The sequence below is a fragment of the Lolium rigidum genome, chromosome 2 (genome assembly GCF_022539505.1).
Source record: "Lolium rigidum isolate FL_2022 chromosome 2, APGP_CSIRO_Lrig_0.1, whole genome shotgun sequence".
Taxonomy (NCBI): Eukaryota; Viridiplantae; Streptophyta; class Magnoliopsida; order Poales; family Poaceae; genus Lolium; species Lolium rigidum.
Genome location: NC_061509.1, coordinates 255,921,101 through 255,938,993, shown reverse-complemented (window position 1 = coordinate 255,938,993; position 17,893 = coordinate 255,921,101). Strand labels below are relative to the sequence as shown.

General features: G+C 41.4%; 2 protein-coding genes across 2 annotated transcripts; both read left to right on the top strand.

The window, feature by feature from the left end:
* Nucleotides 1–2,705: 2,705 nt before the first annotated feature.
* On the top strand, nt 2,706–5,960 carry LOC124688605. Its single transcript, XM_047222262.1, has 6 exons — nt 2,706–2,990; nt 3,561–3,651; nt 3,809–3,981; nt 4,505–4,532; nt 4,619–4,727; nt 5,761–5,960. The coding sequence occupies exons 1-6, from the start codon at nt 2,706–2,708 to the stop codon at nt 5,840–5,842; spliced, it is 768 nt and encodes a 255-aa protein (XP_047078218.1). The 3' UTR covers nt 5,843–5,960.
* A 3,009-nt stretch (nt 5,961–8,969) lies between these two features.
* On the top strand, nt 8,970–15,732 carry LOC124690801. Its single transcript, XM_047224137.1, has 8 exons — nt 8,970–8,987; nt 11,107–11,195; nt 11,966–12,149; nt 12,957–13,047; nt 13,198–13,370; nt 13,901–13,928; nt 14,011–14,119; nt 15,225–15,732. The coding sequence occupies exons 1-8, from the start codon at nt 8,970–8,972 to the stop codon at nt 15,304–15,306; spliced, it is 774 nt and encodes a 257-aa protein (XP_047080093.1). The 3' UTR covers nt 15,307–15,732.
* The last annotated feature ends 2,161 nt before the right edge of the window (nt 15,733–17,893 follow it).

The window sequence follows — 17,893 nt, the reverse complement described above, 5'->3', positions numbered from 1 at the left end:
AAGTTGCATAAATAAATTTTCCGGTGTAGTCCCTTACCACTGTTCCAATACTCCCTCGACCTTGATCCTCATCATAAGCTGCATCAACATTTATTTTCAAAACCCCTTCCATAGGTCTAGCCCAGGATTCCTTCTTATTTATGATAGTATGCTTCTTTGCTTTCCAGAAATTTGTGGCTAACACACCAATCGACATTGCACTTCGATGTATAATTTGAAGTGCTTCTCCATGAGTAAATTGTCTTCTTTCCCACCATAAGTACCATGCTCCTGTCAAAATCAACTCTGGTAGACCAATGTTGTTTAGAGAAGAACATAAACCAAGATTTAAGATCATGTGTTGAATAACCATTGAGCCAGATCGTTCAGTTAATGAACTAGTTATAGTATCCGCAATACCCAGCTTTTGCCATACTTTCTGTGCACGCTGGCAAGTAAAAATCATATGAAGAATGTCTTCACAGTGAGTTTTGCATATTGGGCACTGGCTACTCGTCACTATGTGCCGGTTTGCCAGGACTCCGTAACACGGTATCAAACCATGCAGTAATCTCCACCCGAAAATTTTAATCTTTGCAGGGAGTTGAAGGCGCCACAGTTTCTTCCAAACATCATCTCCTCTAGATCCCCCAATATCCATCACATTCGGATTATGTCTACCAAATTGGTATTCCCATTCCGCGTGATACGCAGATCTCACTGTAAACAGCCCAGATTTTGTCCAATGCCACGCAACAAAATCCTCGATCCCCGTTCGGAGACAGTGGTATTTCAAGGATTCGTGTTACATCTACTGTCCAAAAATTTTGGCGAAGTAAATCCTCATCCCACGTTCCGGTGATAGGGTTTATCAAATCAGCCACCGTTTGAAGCATGATATTACCTCTCGGAGTATACACCTTCCGCGTTGGGCTCGTAGGTACCCAGGCATCTTCCCAAATATTAATTTGGTCTCCTTCTCCAACTCTCCAAATACATCCACGCCTCAAAGTTTGAATGCCATAGAAAATACTCTGCCATGTATAAGAGCTTCCACTCTTGAGCTTTGCATTGAGCAATTTACCATCTGGGTAGTATTTTGAGCGAAGAACTCTTGCACACAAAGAATCTGGATCTTGCATCAGTCTCCAACATTGTTTTGCTAGCATCGCTGTATTAAAAGTATGCAAGTCTCTAAAACCCATCCCCCCTTTCTCCTTCGGAATACAAAGCTTCCACCACGCCAACCAATGCATCTTCTTATGGTCATCGTCGTCACCCCACCAAAATTGCGAAATAGCATCAGTGATTCCCTTACAGATGTTTTTTGGGATATTGAATACTGTCATCGCAAAAACTGGTATAACTTGGGCAATAGCCTTAATCAGAGTCTCCTTTCCACCCATAGAGAGTATCTTTTCTTTCCATCCACTAATAATTGCTTGGACTCTCTCCACCAAATATTTAAAACAAGTCACTCTCGCTTAGTCCCACCATTGATGGCAAACCAAGGTATCTATCATTCAAAGATTCTGTCCATATATCTAGAATTTCACAGACTTCGACCCTCCTTTCAACTACCGTATTTGGGCTAAAATAAATGTCGCATTTGTTAGGACTAACTAGTTGTCCCGAACTTGAACAGTACTGGTCTAAAATCTTTTTCAGACCTCTTGCATTGTCACCATTCGACTCCATTAAAATTAAAGAATCATCCGCGAACAGAAGATGGGAAACAGTAGGTGCTTCCCTACAGACTTTCACCCCGATCAGGTCACCTGAATTTTCCGCATGAGCAATTAAATTCGATAAGCCCTCCGCGCAAATAAGAAATAAGTATGGTGATAATGGATCCCCTTGACGGATTCCTCTAGTTGGGGTGATCACATCCGTTTCATTTGAATTGAACCGAATCCTATATCGGACTGAGGAGATACAAGCCATGATCAGATTAACCCATACTGGATCAAAACCCAACCTCAACATCATTTCCTTCAGAAAGCACCACTCAACTCTATCATATGCTTTGTGCATATCCAGTTTAACCGCACACAGACCTTTCTTTCCTTGCTTCTTCTTTATCATATGGACACACTCATAAAGCAACTAGGATGTTGTCAGTAATGAGTCACCCAGGTACAAAGGCACTTTGGTGTTGACTGATCACTTCTGGCAATATTAATTTCAGTCGGTTAGCTAACATCTTCGATATTATCTTGTACACAACGTTACATAAGCTGATATTATCTTGTACACAACGTCACACGTGAAACCTTAGATTCTAAAGAAAAGAAAAGAAGCACTAAGAACGTTTGACACGCCCAAATGATTGAGCCCCCTGCAGGGCTGCAGTAAGTAATTAAGTGCAGTAGTAAATTACTACAACGTCAACTTCACGTGACAGCCTCCTCCTCGCTCGCGGAAGTTTACCTTCCCCCGTTTCACTTAAACGGCTACCCTTCACTCCACTGAAGAACAGGTCCCACAGACGTCGTCCCCACCTGTCAGTTGTTCACGTACGTTGGGATGGCTTGGGAGCCACACCACCAACCGGCCGTGCCGGGCCCCGCTTCTGCGTCTTATCCCGAAGCCGCCGGGAAAAAGAAACGAAGGCAGCAGCACTCCTCCTCCGGCCGGCTCCTCGCGCGCACGTCTCCCTCTCCCCTCCGCCTTCTCCCCCGCCGCGGGCTACACCAATCCGCGAAGCGAGCGCCTAGGGTTTTCCGATGGAGCCCGCGGCCTCCGCCTCCTCGTCCTCCCCGTCGGCGCCGGCGGAGAGGCGGAGGGCGGAGCCGGAGGCCGCGGAGCTGAGGCTGCGGCGGAAGACGCTCGAGACCGTGCTGGAGCAGTGCCAGCGCGCGCTCGAGCTCATGCGCGAGCCCGACGACGATCTCCCGGCCGGCGACGACGCCTTGCCTGGGGCGGGTGATCCGGACGAGGCGGAGGGGGCCGGCGACGCGGAGGGCACGCCCACGACGCCGCCGTCCGACGCCGACTACGAGACGGACGAGGTGAGCGGGGAAGAGATCTCGCTCGCGGCGCGCCGCTCGGTTATTGCTGCCCGTGGCGTGGGAGACCACGGATTCAGTTTGCGATGCTGATGGCTCAATTGATTAGCGCGATCTGGGGGCAATTCCCGGGGTCCCTCAAACTGTAGCGGTTTAGGCTGTTTCTGGAATTGCAACGAATTTTCGTAGTCGAGTTTGGTTCAACTGGGTCGGAAATCACCTAATGATAATCATTCCATGTACTACCAAGCATATTCATTGACTTTTCACAACTTCTTTTAAGTATCAACTCCACTATATAGAACGACAGCAAGACTGTAAACTGAGCTCTGGTCGACAACATCCTCGAATTCACTTAAATTTGCACGGGATACTCCCTGGTTTCAATGGAGTAAACTATCATCCTCTGCTACTTCTTCTGGGTATCACTTACTAGGAAGATGTGCTGAGATGAAAGCTAGGACTAGGGAGAGAGGGGAAGGAGAAAAGAAGAGTTTTTTTTTTTTTGTCATTGTGCCTCCTTTTGTTTTATATATCTGTCCTAATTTTTGCACTACGCCCCATCCACTGCAGCTGTGTAATCTTCTCAAATCGAGGGTCGAATCGCCTGAATTCCTTCAAAAGCTCGATAACATTCAGAAGTCGGTATACCAAAATGGAGCAGGTGCGTACCTCCCCAAACGAACTGTTACTATGTTTTGCTGGACCCAGAATTTGAACATAATTTATCTCCTTGCCACGTAATGCTGCAAACGCCCCTTTATTCGCTCATCCCAATTAAACCTGACAACTGAACAGTTCTACAATTACTCGTGTAGTAGTAGATGAGACCATATCATGGGATATCGTAAGCGCCGCAGATATATGGGATGACAAGAATATGAATGTCAGCGATGATTCGGAGGATGGGTATGTTCTCGTTAAGCAGGAGGATATAGTCGATGGGATTGCGTGCTTCATGGCTGCATACTTGCTCTCACTCAAGGAAACTAAGGTGTGCAAAGTTCACTTCACCTTTAATTCGTGATCTCCCTAGAATTATTCTCTGTACTTGGCTCTAATTACACATTCAGTCCTGAATGTCAGCCTCAGCATACAAATGTCCATCAAGTCTTGGATTCTGTCTAAAAATCATGCTTACTTTACACTGATTGTTTAGGTTCTGGATAGTTAAATACATACATTGAAGTTAGAAACATGACTTGGGGACATGGATCACCAGTAGCTCAGTATGGTGTCTACCCTTCACACTATTTATCCGTTGCACGCTTCTGGGTAATTAAATATATTTGTACAAGATAGATGGATGGATAAAAACCACTAGTTCAGTATGGTGCCTACTCTTCATGTTGTAGGTTTCACGCTATTTCTCCATTCTAGATCAACATGGGAAGGCCCATCAATATTCCTTGTCGAACCTTGATTGTTGGATTGTCATCATGGAACATGAGGATTTCATGCCAGTCATTGATTTGGAATCTTTGCACTTCTAATACTGGATATTTCTTGTTATGCAGGAATTGACGCCCAATCAACTTCAAGATGGTAACTTTTTCCGCCTCCTTAATTCAGATGAATTTTGTTAGTTGAAAGTTTCCTTATTTTTAGATTCCCCACCCTTCATTTCTCAGCCCTTAGCAAGACATTTTCAACTAAAAAGAGAAAAGGGAAACTTCAGAAGGCATGGGCTGGAACACAAGTTATTTATAATGTAGCGTCATGGAGTGCAACAGCTATTGGGTAAGCTATCCTTACAATCACAGTTGCTATTATAATTCTCCCATGTTGGATTTGTTAGGGTAAGCTTCATGTCTTCAAGAGGCTCCTTTGACCTCTACCCGAATAATCTTTTTTAAGACCTAAGAGGAAACTTTACTTCTCACTGAAAAATGAAGACTTAGGACATGATTTTATCAAACTAAATGGTCTGTAAGCAACAAAAATAAGTAAATACTTGCCTCAGGGCAACTGGACAACATCACTTTGTGAACAAAGCATACAATAGATTTGTAAAGAAAGTTAGGATCTGATGAGTTGCATCAGTTGAAGTTCCATATTGATCAAATACGTTCAGTATGCAAACTTCTGTAACATTATCTACAATACCTTAACCATCCCATCAAAATAAGTGGAGGATTCAGTAGATTGTTAAACGTTGCCCTGCCATAATGTGACATATTCCCAATGCCATCCAATGTTATTTAACATCCAGAAAACTAGAGATCCAAGTGGGTCAGTGTTAGGGTACCCTTTACCCTCTTTTGTAAAAAAAAAAAAAGAACTAAAATGATGATGTCACTGAAAAAGTTGGTTAATTTTATTGAACTAGAAACTAGGGTAAAGAGTGCCCTAACTGTGACCCACTAGCATCTATACAGAAAACTGCCAAATAAAACGTGTCCCAAGCAGAAATGTCACAAATACCGATGCACCCTGGGCCATCACAAGGAAAGCTACACCCAAAATCTTCTTTATTCGAAAGGCGGCTTTACTAAAATCAATGTACATGCTCACAAAAAAATCAGTTGTGTGATCATGTAAATGATGCTGTCAAAATTTACGTTAGTGCTTGCAGCGAAATATTGTGCAGGGATTGATCCTGGATTATTCAATGCTATTCATGAGAATAGTAATTCGATTTTCTTAAACAATAGGCCTCGGGATTTCTTGGTTCATCATACTATTTCTCTCGGTTTGCGTACAACTGGGATTTGCTATTCCCGTAGCTGTGTAGCTATCTCTCTGATTTCGCTCCTGTATCTTGCTCTTGCAGTATCTACCAGAATCCGGCAATTCTAAAAGCGGCAACTGCAGCCTTTTGGACATCATGCCGCGTGGTATCCAAGTTCCTGTGAATAGTCCCATGTCCTGTGCTCGTGATCATGTACACATTGTTTGTTATGACTTCCCTGTACCTCCATCACGGGAAGTGTTGTTTTCAAACACTGTGATATGCCTGTTCTGCCATGTGACTGCCGAAGTCCTTCGCAAGGTCTTCACTCGTAGGCTCATAGTCTGCTTTCAACAGTTAGATCATGTACCAGATCTAACCACATACTGTCTAGTGATGATCATGTGGGGGCTGATTCCTAGTATCTGATGTACCTGTTTAGTGCAGCTTCATGTGTGTTTACTTATATCATTCATTTGTATCCGACCCCTGATTGCTACCTCCTCCTTGTATATATCAGCTGTACAACCGAACATGGGCATACCTGGCCAAATGTAAATACACCAATTTGTTTGAGCTTCTTTTCTTAAGGTCATTCATGTTATGCTTCATTGTTGCCCCTTTTCATTCCTCGGGTTTGGAACTGTTACTATCTGAAGTTGTGAACTTATGTCCTTTTGAGGACGGATGGTGGTGATGATGTCCTACCGAGTCCTACCTAATACCTTAATGAAATCGTAGTGCCATAGCAATAACTCACTGTAGATGGAACCGGGAGTAGTTGTCACTGGTATGTTTTCCTTTTGCACTTGCATTGCAGTTCGTTCTGTGAGAGATAACTTCCACTTCAGGGGAAATCACGTGCATTACTGAAATTAATTCTCATTAGGACACCATACTACAAATGCTAGTTCTCACAGTGTCAACCTTGACGGGTAAATATAAATTAATTTGTTTTCACACTAACAACAGCACCAATCCAAAAGGCCAAATGTTGAAATGTCATGGTTCATGGGAAAGGAATAAGCAGGATGAAACGGAGAGCAGCCAGCAGTCAGAAATAGCTTACTGTGGCGCGCCACCTGTGCTTATATCTTGTTTGCAAAGTACAAGAATGCTTAGTTAATTTGTAATTTCTAATGAAACAATTAATTTATGTCATGTACACATTCATTTTTGGATTACCCATACCAAAACAATTTGTTTGCTGGAATTCCGAAGTTGCATCATACATCATATATAAGATGGACAGAAATATAACCACCATGATGTTGTGAATGAGCAGTACATGTACATGTTATACAATATGCAGGGAAGCCCCCTCATACACTGGGAATGTACAGTAAAGGGTCTGTATATCACTAACACATGACATGTTCATGGCCACTTTATTGCCCTTGCAGCAATTGATTAAGCACTACATGTTGGGCCACCGAAAAGAAAATAAAAAGGCCTACCTTTCAGTTCATTACTCCAACCAATCCACACATCATCCTTAACATGGCCGCATCAACTGAAAGAACAAACTAGTAAGAAAATATTGTTGCTGAACCGTGCAAGATAGATAGATAGACAAACCTAATGCCTGACATTCATGAGACACTGAAAATGCTGAGTGAGTTCTACAGAAAAATTGCCATGAGTTGTGTCAAAATATCAAGTCTAGCAATCTCCTGCAACTAATGTTTAATTTTTTTTTTGGGTAAACGCACACAGGAGCTCTGCCTATGCACAAACTAGTAAGAAAAGATACAAGGCTAGGAGGGGTATGTTAAACGCTAAATTTTCAGTTAAGGTTTAACAGGTCGCAAGGCAGTTAAGGTGTCTCAGTATCAAGATAATTAGGAAGCGATCAAGCATGGAACACCAAGTAGTACTCAAAACAAATCAGCAGTCATCTGATATGCAACTTAACAGTATCATGTATCTGCCGACATTAGCACGAGCTTCCAGACATCTGAGTTGCAAGCAGTTTTACCTTTAGACTTGTCTTGTTTACTGCCTTTCACATCTTCTATTGCAGACTTCTAGTTCATCTAAGCTGTCGCCCTGTCAGAGATCTAATCAGCATTTGATATTTTAGCACGGCATTGTTTCTTTCCGACTCACTATCCATTATCATCTCAAATCATATATAAAGTTTTTTTTCATCCACCGGTGCAAATTCGCACATGAGTTTCAGTATGGAATTCGACTGAAACTCTCAAATCCTGCTCATTTTGGAATCAACTCAGGCTACCCATCATACGACAATTCATTGCTTCTCATCTTGGTCTGTGATTCAGGGTTCAAAACAATGCATCACTTCAAATTCCTTAAGCTAGTGATTTATCACTTTAACCTAAGGAAAAAATGTGTGGTATCACGTTTGGTGAAGTCCTATATAAAGAGTTTTAGTAGCTACATACATATTCACTACAATGACATATTTACTTGAAGAAAGTTAGTATGGCATACCACATAGATTGTCTTTTCACCATATATGCCTAGCTATGCATTATTTTCTAGCAAAATTTTTAAAAAATCAGGCATTGAGTCTAGGCTAGCTAGCTATGTTGTTAAATAGTAGTCATGTTACCATACATGAGTTCTCCAACTAACCTAAACCTAACAAAGATGGACACACCAATTGCACATAACTTAATGCCACATCCACACATCATATATTTGTGAATCAATAGGACACAAATGAGCTCACACGTTGCAGGGTGCGATCATAGAGAGGGGTTGGTGTAGAGCCTTCAGCAATACAAATATAGATAACACGCCAAGAAGCCATCAAGATCAGGCCAACAAAATATCCACAAAAGAAAATATCACATCAATGATACCATTGGAATGAGAGGCATCAGAAGTTCAAGCATGGCATGCAAGTTGGAACACATCACGGGTGCCCACTGATGCTCTTCCATGACAAAAATCCATTGCATTTTCTGCAATGCTTAGTGCACATGTGAGGTGATTCATGGTATTTTTTTGTTCCCGGGGCTGAAGATTGAATCGTCTGAATACACTCGCAGTAGTCCTAGGGTCTAAGCAGGTGTCTCCATTCGTCGCCGCCAGGAGAAGCCCCACTAGTAGGAGGCACCTGATTGTCACTATTGTTCTTGTGGCTCTTGGGAGAGCCCATACTGGCACCCTTGACCCATGGCTGCTAATAGTTCAATACTGCTTCATTGCAACTAAGAGCAAGGGTCTGCCTAATCCGACCTTTGTGCACGCATGACGCTCTAGTTCTAAGGTCGTGTGATGCCGCCCACTTGATACACTTGATTCACTTGTGGTAGTGTAAGCCTGTAACGATTTTTACCATGGAAGTTTCTGGTGCGGTAACAAATTAATCCGAGTTTTTGTGCATTATTTATTTGACGCATCCTCTGTGTGTGACACTAAGTCACTAATACATTTCGATCTGCTCCCTCCAGTGATACAGCTCAAGCGCAAGCTCATGCTTAACTAACCCCACGTCTATTAAAAGCAAAAGGAGGGAGTACGTCTTTACATGTGAAAAATCGGACGGGCCTATACTCTTACACCAAGTACAGCTCGTTGCACTGGATCAACTTAGGATAATGAGCCGATCTCATTACGACACCATATTACAAATGCTAGTTTTCACAGTGTCAACCTTGACAGGTATAAATTAATTTGTTTTCACACTACCAACCGCACCAATCCAAAAGGCCAAATTTTGCAATGTCATGTTTCAAAGAAAAGGAATAAGCAGTAACTCATTGTAGATGAAACGGAGAGCAGCAGACAGAAATATGTTTTTCCCTTGGCAGCTTACTGCTGCGTGCCACCTGTGCTTATATCTTGTTTGCCAAGTACAAGAATACTTAGTTAATTTGTAAACTCTGACGAAAAAATTAATTTATGTCATGTCTAAATTCATTTTTGGATTACCATTACCAAAATAAACTGTTTTCTGGAATTCGAAGTTGCATCGTACATCATAGATAACTTGAGCAGAGATATAACCACCATGGCATATGTTCATGGCCACTTTATGTCCTGCATGATGCAATGCCCTTGTAGCAATTTATCAGGCAACACATGTTGGGTCATGGAAAAGAAAAATGAAAAGGTCTACCTTTTAGTTCATTACTCCAACCAATACACACATCATCCTTAACATGGCCGCATCAACTGAAAAAACAAACCAGTAAGAAAAGATTGTTGCTGAACCGTGCAAGATTGATAGATAGACAAACCTAATGCCTGGCATTCATGAGACACTGAAAATGCTGAGTGAGTTCTACAGAAAAATTGCCTTGAGTTGTGTCAAAATATCAAGTCTAGCAATCTCCTGCAACAAATGTTTAAATGTTTTTTTTTGGGGTAAACGCACACAGGAGCTCTGCCTTTTCACAAAGTAGTAAGAAAAGATACAAGGCTAGGAGTGGTATGTTAAACGCTAAATTTTCAGTTAAGGTTTAACGGCTCGCAAGGAAGTTAAGGCGTCTCAGTATCAAGATAATTAGGAAGCGATGAGGCATGGAACACCAAGTATTACTCAAAACAAATCAGCGGTCATCTGATAGGCAACTTAACAGTAGCATGTATCTGCCGACATTAGCAAGAGCTTCCAGACATCTGAGTGGCAAGCAGTTTTACCTCTAGACTTGTCTTGTTTACTGCCTTTCACATTTTCTACTGCACACTTCTAGTTCATCTAAACTGTAGCCCCGTCAGAGATCTAATCAACATTTGACATTTTAGAAGGGCGCTGTTTCTTTTCAACTCACTAACCGTTATCATCTCAAATCATATGTAAAGTTTTTTTTTTCATCCACCCGGTGCAAATTCACACATGAGTTTGAATATTGAATTCAAATCCCTCTCATTTAATCAACTTAGGCTACCCATCATAACACAATCCATTGCTTCCCATCTTGGTCTGTGATTCAGGGTTCAAAACAATACTTCACTTCCAATCCCTTAAGCTAGTGATTTATCACTTTAACCTAAGAAAAATTTATGGTATCCGTTTGGTGTCAAGTCCTATATAAAGCATTTTAGTAGCTATAGACATATTCACTACAATGACATATTTCCTTGAAGAAAGCTACTATGGCATACCACATAGATTGTCTTTTGACCATATATATCTAGCTATGCATTATTTTCTAGCAAAAGCATTGTTAAAAAACTAGGCCGATTCAGCGATTACTAGGCCGATTAATCGCTACTAGGGTCCTGACCGTGTTGATTACCATTAATCGCTTATGTTAATCCTTTAGCCCAATTAATCATACCGAAAGTCTGATTACTAGGTATCCCGATTAACTACTACACTTGGTCAAAAAATTTAAAAAAATTTCAATGCATATCGCTAGTAGAGGCGCTACCCCTCTCCAATAAAGTAGGTTTTGCGAAGCTCTTGCTTGATTGCAGCCTCTAGCAGCTCGATTTTCACTATCGCTAACTAGTTTCTTGCTCTTGCAGACCAGTTACTCACAGTTGCCCAGTCTTCAGATACAAGAGCTCGACCACCTTAAGGAGCTCGTGCAGGAGCTCAAGGAAGCCTTCAATAGGTTATGTAGTTGAGGTGTAAGAGAGATCGTACCCGAGATAAGTGGTGGCAGAAGATAAACTTCAGAGGTGAGAGGAGAAGAAGTGGAAGGAAGGAACACGGCTTCGGCTAGTGGAGCCTGATTCGCTCGTGACCTTAAAGATTAGGTCACGAAGGAGATTCGTACATATTTTTCTTAGATTTTAGGCTTTAAAGAAGTAGAACCAGACATATAGAGGCTTCTATACTATTATTTTTTCTTATATAATCTGTTTTTAAAGTGCTAATTTGCGTAGTTTGCATCGATTAATAGCCAACCGATAATCATCCTAATTCCAATTAATCGCTACTCCCAAGCCGACCAAACCGACCAAGCAGTTAATGATTTTCTTACCATTGAGCAAAAGAATAAATAAATCGTGCATTGAGTCTAGCTTGCTTTGTTGTTAAATGGTAGTCATGTTACCATGCATAGGTTCTCCAACCTAACGAGGATGGACGACCAATTGCACAAATGTCTACTTAATGCGGCACATTCGCACATCATATATTTGCGAATCAATAGGACACAGATGAGCTCACACGTTGGAGGGTGCGATCATAGAGAGGAGGGGTTGGTGTAGAGCCTTCAGCAATACAAATATGGATTAGACGCCAAGAAGCCATCAAGATCATGACAACAAAATACCCACAGAAGAAAATATCACTTCAATGATACCATTGGAATGAGAGGCATCAGAAGTTCAGTTGTGGCATGCGAGTTTGGATTCCAAACTTTGGAACACATCACAGGTGCGGGGTGCCCACTGAGCAGTGTCAGCGCGCGCTCGAGCTCATGCGCGAGGCCGACGACCCCGGCGACGGGCTGGTGGCGGGGGATCCGGACGAGGCGGGGGCGGAGGGGGCCGGCGACGTCAGCGACGGGGAGGGCCCGCCCACCACGCTGCCGACCGACGCCGACTACGAGACGTACGAGGTGAGGGGAGAGATCTCGCGGCGCCGAGTACAAGATTTTGTACTACTGATATCCGTAGGAGACTTGAATTTCAGTTCGCGAAGTTGATGGCTCAATTGATTAGCGATTTGGGACAATTGTGGGGCAGTGGGGGTCGTCGAAACTGTAGCGATTAGGCTATTTCTGGAATTGCAATGAATTGTGACAGATTGAACTGGATCGGGATTTTACATAATTATTATCATTCCATTTGCCAAGCATGCTCGCTGACTTTTCACAACTTCTTTCAAGCTGAATTTTGTGCACATTTCCCACATGACAACCACATGTGAGTGACACATGATATGGCAAACATCCAAATTGCAAAAAAAAAGGTGTGGCAAATGTGCTCTTTCAAGTAGCAATTCCACAAATAAAACCACAGCATAACTGAAAACTGAGCTCTGGTCAACAACATCCTCGAACTAAGTCACAAAATATTCCAGAATTTGAATGGGCTAAACTGTTTTTTTTTTGTTAAACTGGCTCGGAATTTACTTAGCTGTCATTCCATTAACCAGACTTGACTGCTCACAACATCTTGTATGTAGTAGCAACTTCAGATATAAAACAACATCGCAAACTGCAAACTGAGGTCTGGTGGCCAACATCCTCGAATTAAGTTCAATTTGCACCGAATATTCCCTCGATATCACTTACTAGGAAGATGTACTGAGATGAAACCTAGGACTAGGGAGGGAGGGAAGGAGAAAAGAAGAGTTCTTTTCATTGTGCTTCCTTTTGTTTTAAAGCTGTACTAATTTTTGTATTACACCCCATGCTCTGCAGCTATGTAATCTTCTCAACTCGAGGGTCGAATCACCTGAATTTCTTCAAAAGCTTGATAACATTGAGAAGTTGGTATACCAAAATGGCGCAGGTGCCCAAATGAACTGTTATTACCATTTGCGGGACCAGATCTTAGACATAATGCGTCTTGCACCATGCCACATCATGCTAGACCCCCATTTATTCACTCATTTCAGTCAAACATGACAACTGAACAGTTCTACAATTACTCGTGTAACAGTAGATGAAACCATATCATGGGGTATCGTAAGCGCGGCAGATATATGGGATGACAAGAGTATGAACGTCAGTGATGATTCAGAGGATGGATATGTTCTCGGTAAGCAAGAGGATATAGTTGATGGGATTGCGTGCTTCATGGCTGCATACTTGCTGTTGCTGAAAGAAAGTAAGGTGTGCAAAGTTCAGTTCACCTTTAATTTGTGAACTCCCTTAAATTATTCTATACGTAGTTGCTTTTCTTACACAGTCATTCCTGAATATCAGACTCAGCATTCAAATGTCCATCAAGTCTTGGATTCTGACTAAAAGTCATGCTTATTTTACGTGATTATTGAGGTTCTGGATAGTTAAATACATACATAAAAGTTAGAAACATGAGTTACGGTCATGGATCACCAATAGCTCAGTATGGTGTCTACTCTTCACACTATTTATCCGTTGCACGTTTCTGGGTAATTAAATATATTTGTAGAAGTTAGATGCATGGATAAAAACCACTAGTTCAGTATGGTGTATACTCTTCATGTGGTAGGCTTCACGCTATTTGTCCATTGCACTATCTAAATCAACATCGGAAGGCCCGTCAATATTCCTTGTCGAACCTTGATTGTTAGATTGTCATCATGGAACATGAGGATTTCATGTCACTCATTGATTTGGAATCTTTGCACTTCTAATGCTGGAGATTTCGTGTTATGCAGGAATTGACGCCCAATCAACTTCAAGATGGTAACTTTTCCCCCCTTAATTCAGATGAATTTTGTTAGTTGGATGTTTCCTTATGTTAGATACCCCACCCGTCATTTCTCAGCCCTTAGCAAGACATTTTCAACTAAAAAGAGAAAAGGGAAACTTCAGAAGGCATGGGCTGGAACACAAGTTATTTATAATGTAGCGTCATGGAGTGCGACAGCTATTGGGTAAGCTATCCTTGCAATCACAGTTTCTATTATAATTCTCCCATGGTGGATTTGTTAGGGTAAGCCTCATGTCTTCAAGAGGCTCCTTTGACCTCTACCTGAATAATCTTTTTTAAGACCTAAGAGGAAACTTTACTTCTCACTGAAAAATGAAGACTTAGGACATGATTTTATCAAACTAAATGGTCTGTAAGCAACAAAAATAAACAAATACTTACCTCAGGGCAACTGGACATGATCACTGCGTGAACAAAATACACTAGATTAGTAAAGAAAGTTAGGATCTGATGAGTTCCATCACTTGAAGTTCCATATTGATCGAATACGTTCAGTATGCCAACTTCTGTAACATTATCTACGATACCTTAACCATCCCATCAAAATAAGTGGAGGATTCAGTAGATTGTTAAACGTTGCCCTGCCATAATGTGACATATTCCCAACGCCATCCAATGTTATTTAACATCCAGAAAACTAGAGATCCAAGTGGGTCAGTGTTAGGGTACTTTTTACCCTCTTTTGTAAAAGAAAGAACTAAAATGATGATGTCAGGGTACCCGTTATCCTTTTTGTAAAAAAAGAACTAAAATGATGATTTCACTGAAAAAGTTAGTGCATTTTATTGAACTAACTAGGGTAAAGGGTACCCTAACTGTGACCCACTCGCATCTATACAGAAAACTGCCAAATAAAACGCGTCCCAAGCAGAAATGTCACAAGTACTGCCGCACCCTGGGCCATCACAAGGAAAACTACACCCAAAATCTTTTTTCTCTGGCATTAATTTGGAACCGAATGCATCTAAAGCTTGCTTTACTAAAATCAATGTAGTTGTATGCAAACCAAGAGAAATAGTATGATGAACCAAGAAATCCCCAGGCCCTATTGTTTAAGAAAATCGAATTACTATTCTCATGAACAGCGTTGAACAATCCGGGATCAATCCCTGCACAATATTTCGCTGCAAGCACTAATGTAAATTTTGATGGCATCATTGACATGATCACACGACTCTGATTTTTTGTGTGTGAGCATGTGGGTGTTTGCTATTCCCGTAGCTGTCTAGCTATCTCTCTGATTTCGCTCCTGTATCTTGCTCTTGCAGTATCTACCAGAATCCGGCGATTCTAAAAGCGGCAACTGCAGCCTTTTGGACATCCTGCCGCGTGGTATCCAAGTTTCTGTGAATAGTCCAATGCCATGTGCTCGTGACCATGTACACATTGTGTGTTATGACTTCCCTGTACCTCCATCACGGGAAGTGTTGTTGTCAAACTCTGTGATACGATTGTTCTGCCATGTGACTGCCGAAGTCCTTCGCAAGGTCTTCACCCATAGGCTCATAGGCTGCTTTCAACAGTTAGATCACGTGCCAGATCTAACCACATAGTGTCTAGGTGTGAGCATGTGGGGGCTGATTCCTAGTATCTGATGTACCTGTTGAGTGCAGCTTCATGCGTGCTTACTTATATCATTCATTTGTATCCGACCCTGATTGCTACCTCCTCCTTGTATATATCAGATGTACAACTGAACATGGGCGTACCTGGCCAAATGTAAATACACCGATTCGTTTGAGCTTCTTTTCTTAAGGTCATTCGTGTTATGCTTCATTGTTGCCCCTTTTCATTCCTTGGATTTGGAACTGTTACTATCTGAAGTTGTGAACTTATGTCCTTTTGAGGACGGATGGTGGTGATGATGTCCTACTGAGTCCTACCTAATACCTTAATGAAATCGTAGTGCCATAGCAATAACTCACTGTAGATGGAACCGAGAGTAGTTGTCACCGGTATGTTTTCCTTTTGCACTTGCATTGCAGTTCGTTCTGTGAGAGACGACTTCCACTTCAGGGGAAATCACGTACATTACTGAAATTAATTCTCATTAGGACACCATACTACAAATGCTAGTTCTCACAGTGTCAACCTTGACGGGTAAATATAAATTAATTTGTTTTCACACTAACAACAGCACCAATCCAAAAGGCCAAATTTTGAAATGTCATGGTTCATCGGAAAGGAATAAGCGTAACTCACTGTAGATGAAACGGAGAGCAGCCAGCAGTCAGAAATACCTTACTGTGGCGCGCCACCTGTGCTTATATCTTGTTTGCAAAGTACAAGAATGCTTAGTTAATTTGTAATTTCTAATGAAACAATTAATTTATGTCATGTACACATTCATTTTTGGATTACCCATACCAAAAAAAATTGTTTGCTGGAATTCCGAAGTTGCATCATACATCATATATAAGATGGACAGAAATACAACCACCATGATGTTGTGAATGAGCAACTGTGGGCCAAAGGCCAGTACATGTACATGTTATACAATATGTAGGGAAGTCCCCTCATACACTGAGAATGTACAGTAAAGGGTCTTTATATCACTAACACATGACATGTTCATGGCCACTATATGTCCTGCAGGATGTAATGCCCTTGCAGCAATTGATTAAGCACTACATGTTGGGCCACCGAAAAGAAAATAAAAAGGTCTACCTTTCAGTTCATTACTCCAACCAATCCACACATCATCCTTAACATGGCCGCATCAACTGAAAGAACAAACTAGTAAGAAAAGATTGTTGCTGAACTGTGCAAGATAGATAGATAGACAAACCTAATGCCTGACATTCATGAGACACTGAAAATGCTGAGTGAGTTCTACAGAAAAATTGCCATGAGTTGTGTCAAAATATCAAGTCTAGCAATCTCCTGCAACTAATGTTTAATTTTTTTTTTTTTGGGTAAACGCACACAGGAGCTCTGCCTATGCACAAACTAGTAAGAAAAGATACAAGGCTAGGAGGGGTATGTTAAACGCTAAATTTTCAGTTAAGGTTTAACAGCTCGCAAGGCAGTTAAGGTGTCTCAGTATCAAGATAATTAGGAAGCGATCAAGCATGGAACACCAAGTAGTACTCAAAACAAATCAGCAGTCATCTGATATTCAACTTAACAGTATCATGTATCTGCCGACATTAGCACGAGCTTCCAGACATCTGAGTGGCAAGCAGTTTTACCTTTAGACTTGTCTTGTTTACCGCCTTTCACATCTTCTATTGCAGACTTCTAGTTCATCTAAGCTGTCGCCCTGTCAGAGATCTAATCAGCATTTGATATTTTAGCACGGCATTGTTTCTTTCCGACTCACTATCCATTATCATCTCAAATCATATATAAAGTTTTTTTTCATCCACCGGGTGCAAATTCACACATGAGTTTCAGTATGGAATTCGACTGAAACTCTCAAATCCTGCTCATTTTGGAATCAACTCAGGCTACCCATCATACATCTTGGTCTGTGATTCAGGGTTCAAAACAATGCATCACTTCAAATTCCTTAAGCTAGTGATTTATCACTTTAACCTAAGGAAAAAATGTGTGGTATCACGTTTGGTGAAGTCCTATATAAAGAGTTTTAGTAGCTACATACATATTCACTACAATGGCATATTTACTTGAAGAAAGTTAGTATGGCATACCACATAGATTGTCTTTTCACCATATATGCCTAGCTATGCATTATTTTCTAGCAAATTTTTTTAAAAATCAGGCATTGAGTCTAGGCTAGCTAGCTATGTTGTTAAATAGTAGTCATGTTACCATACATGAGTTCTCCAACTAACCTAAACCTAACAAAGATGGACACACCAATTGCACATAACTTAATGCCACATCCACACATCATATATTTGTGAATCAATAGGACACAAATGAGCTCACACGTTGCAGGGTGCGATCATAGAGAGGGGTTGGTGTAGAGCCT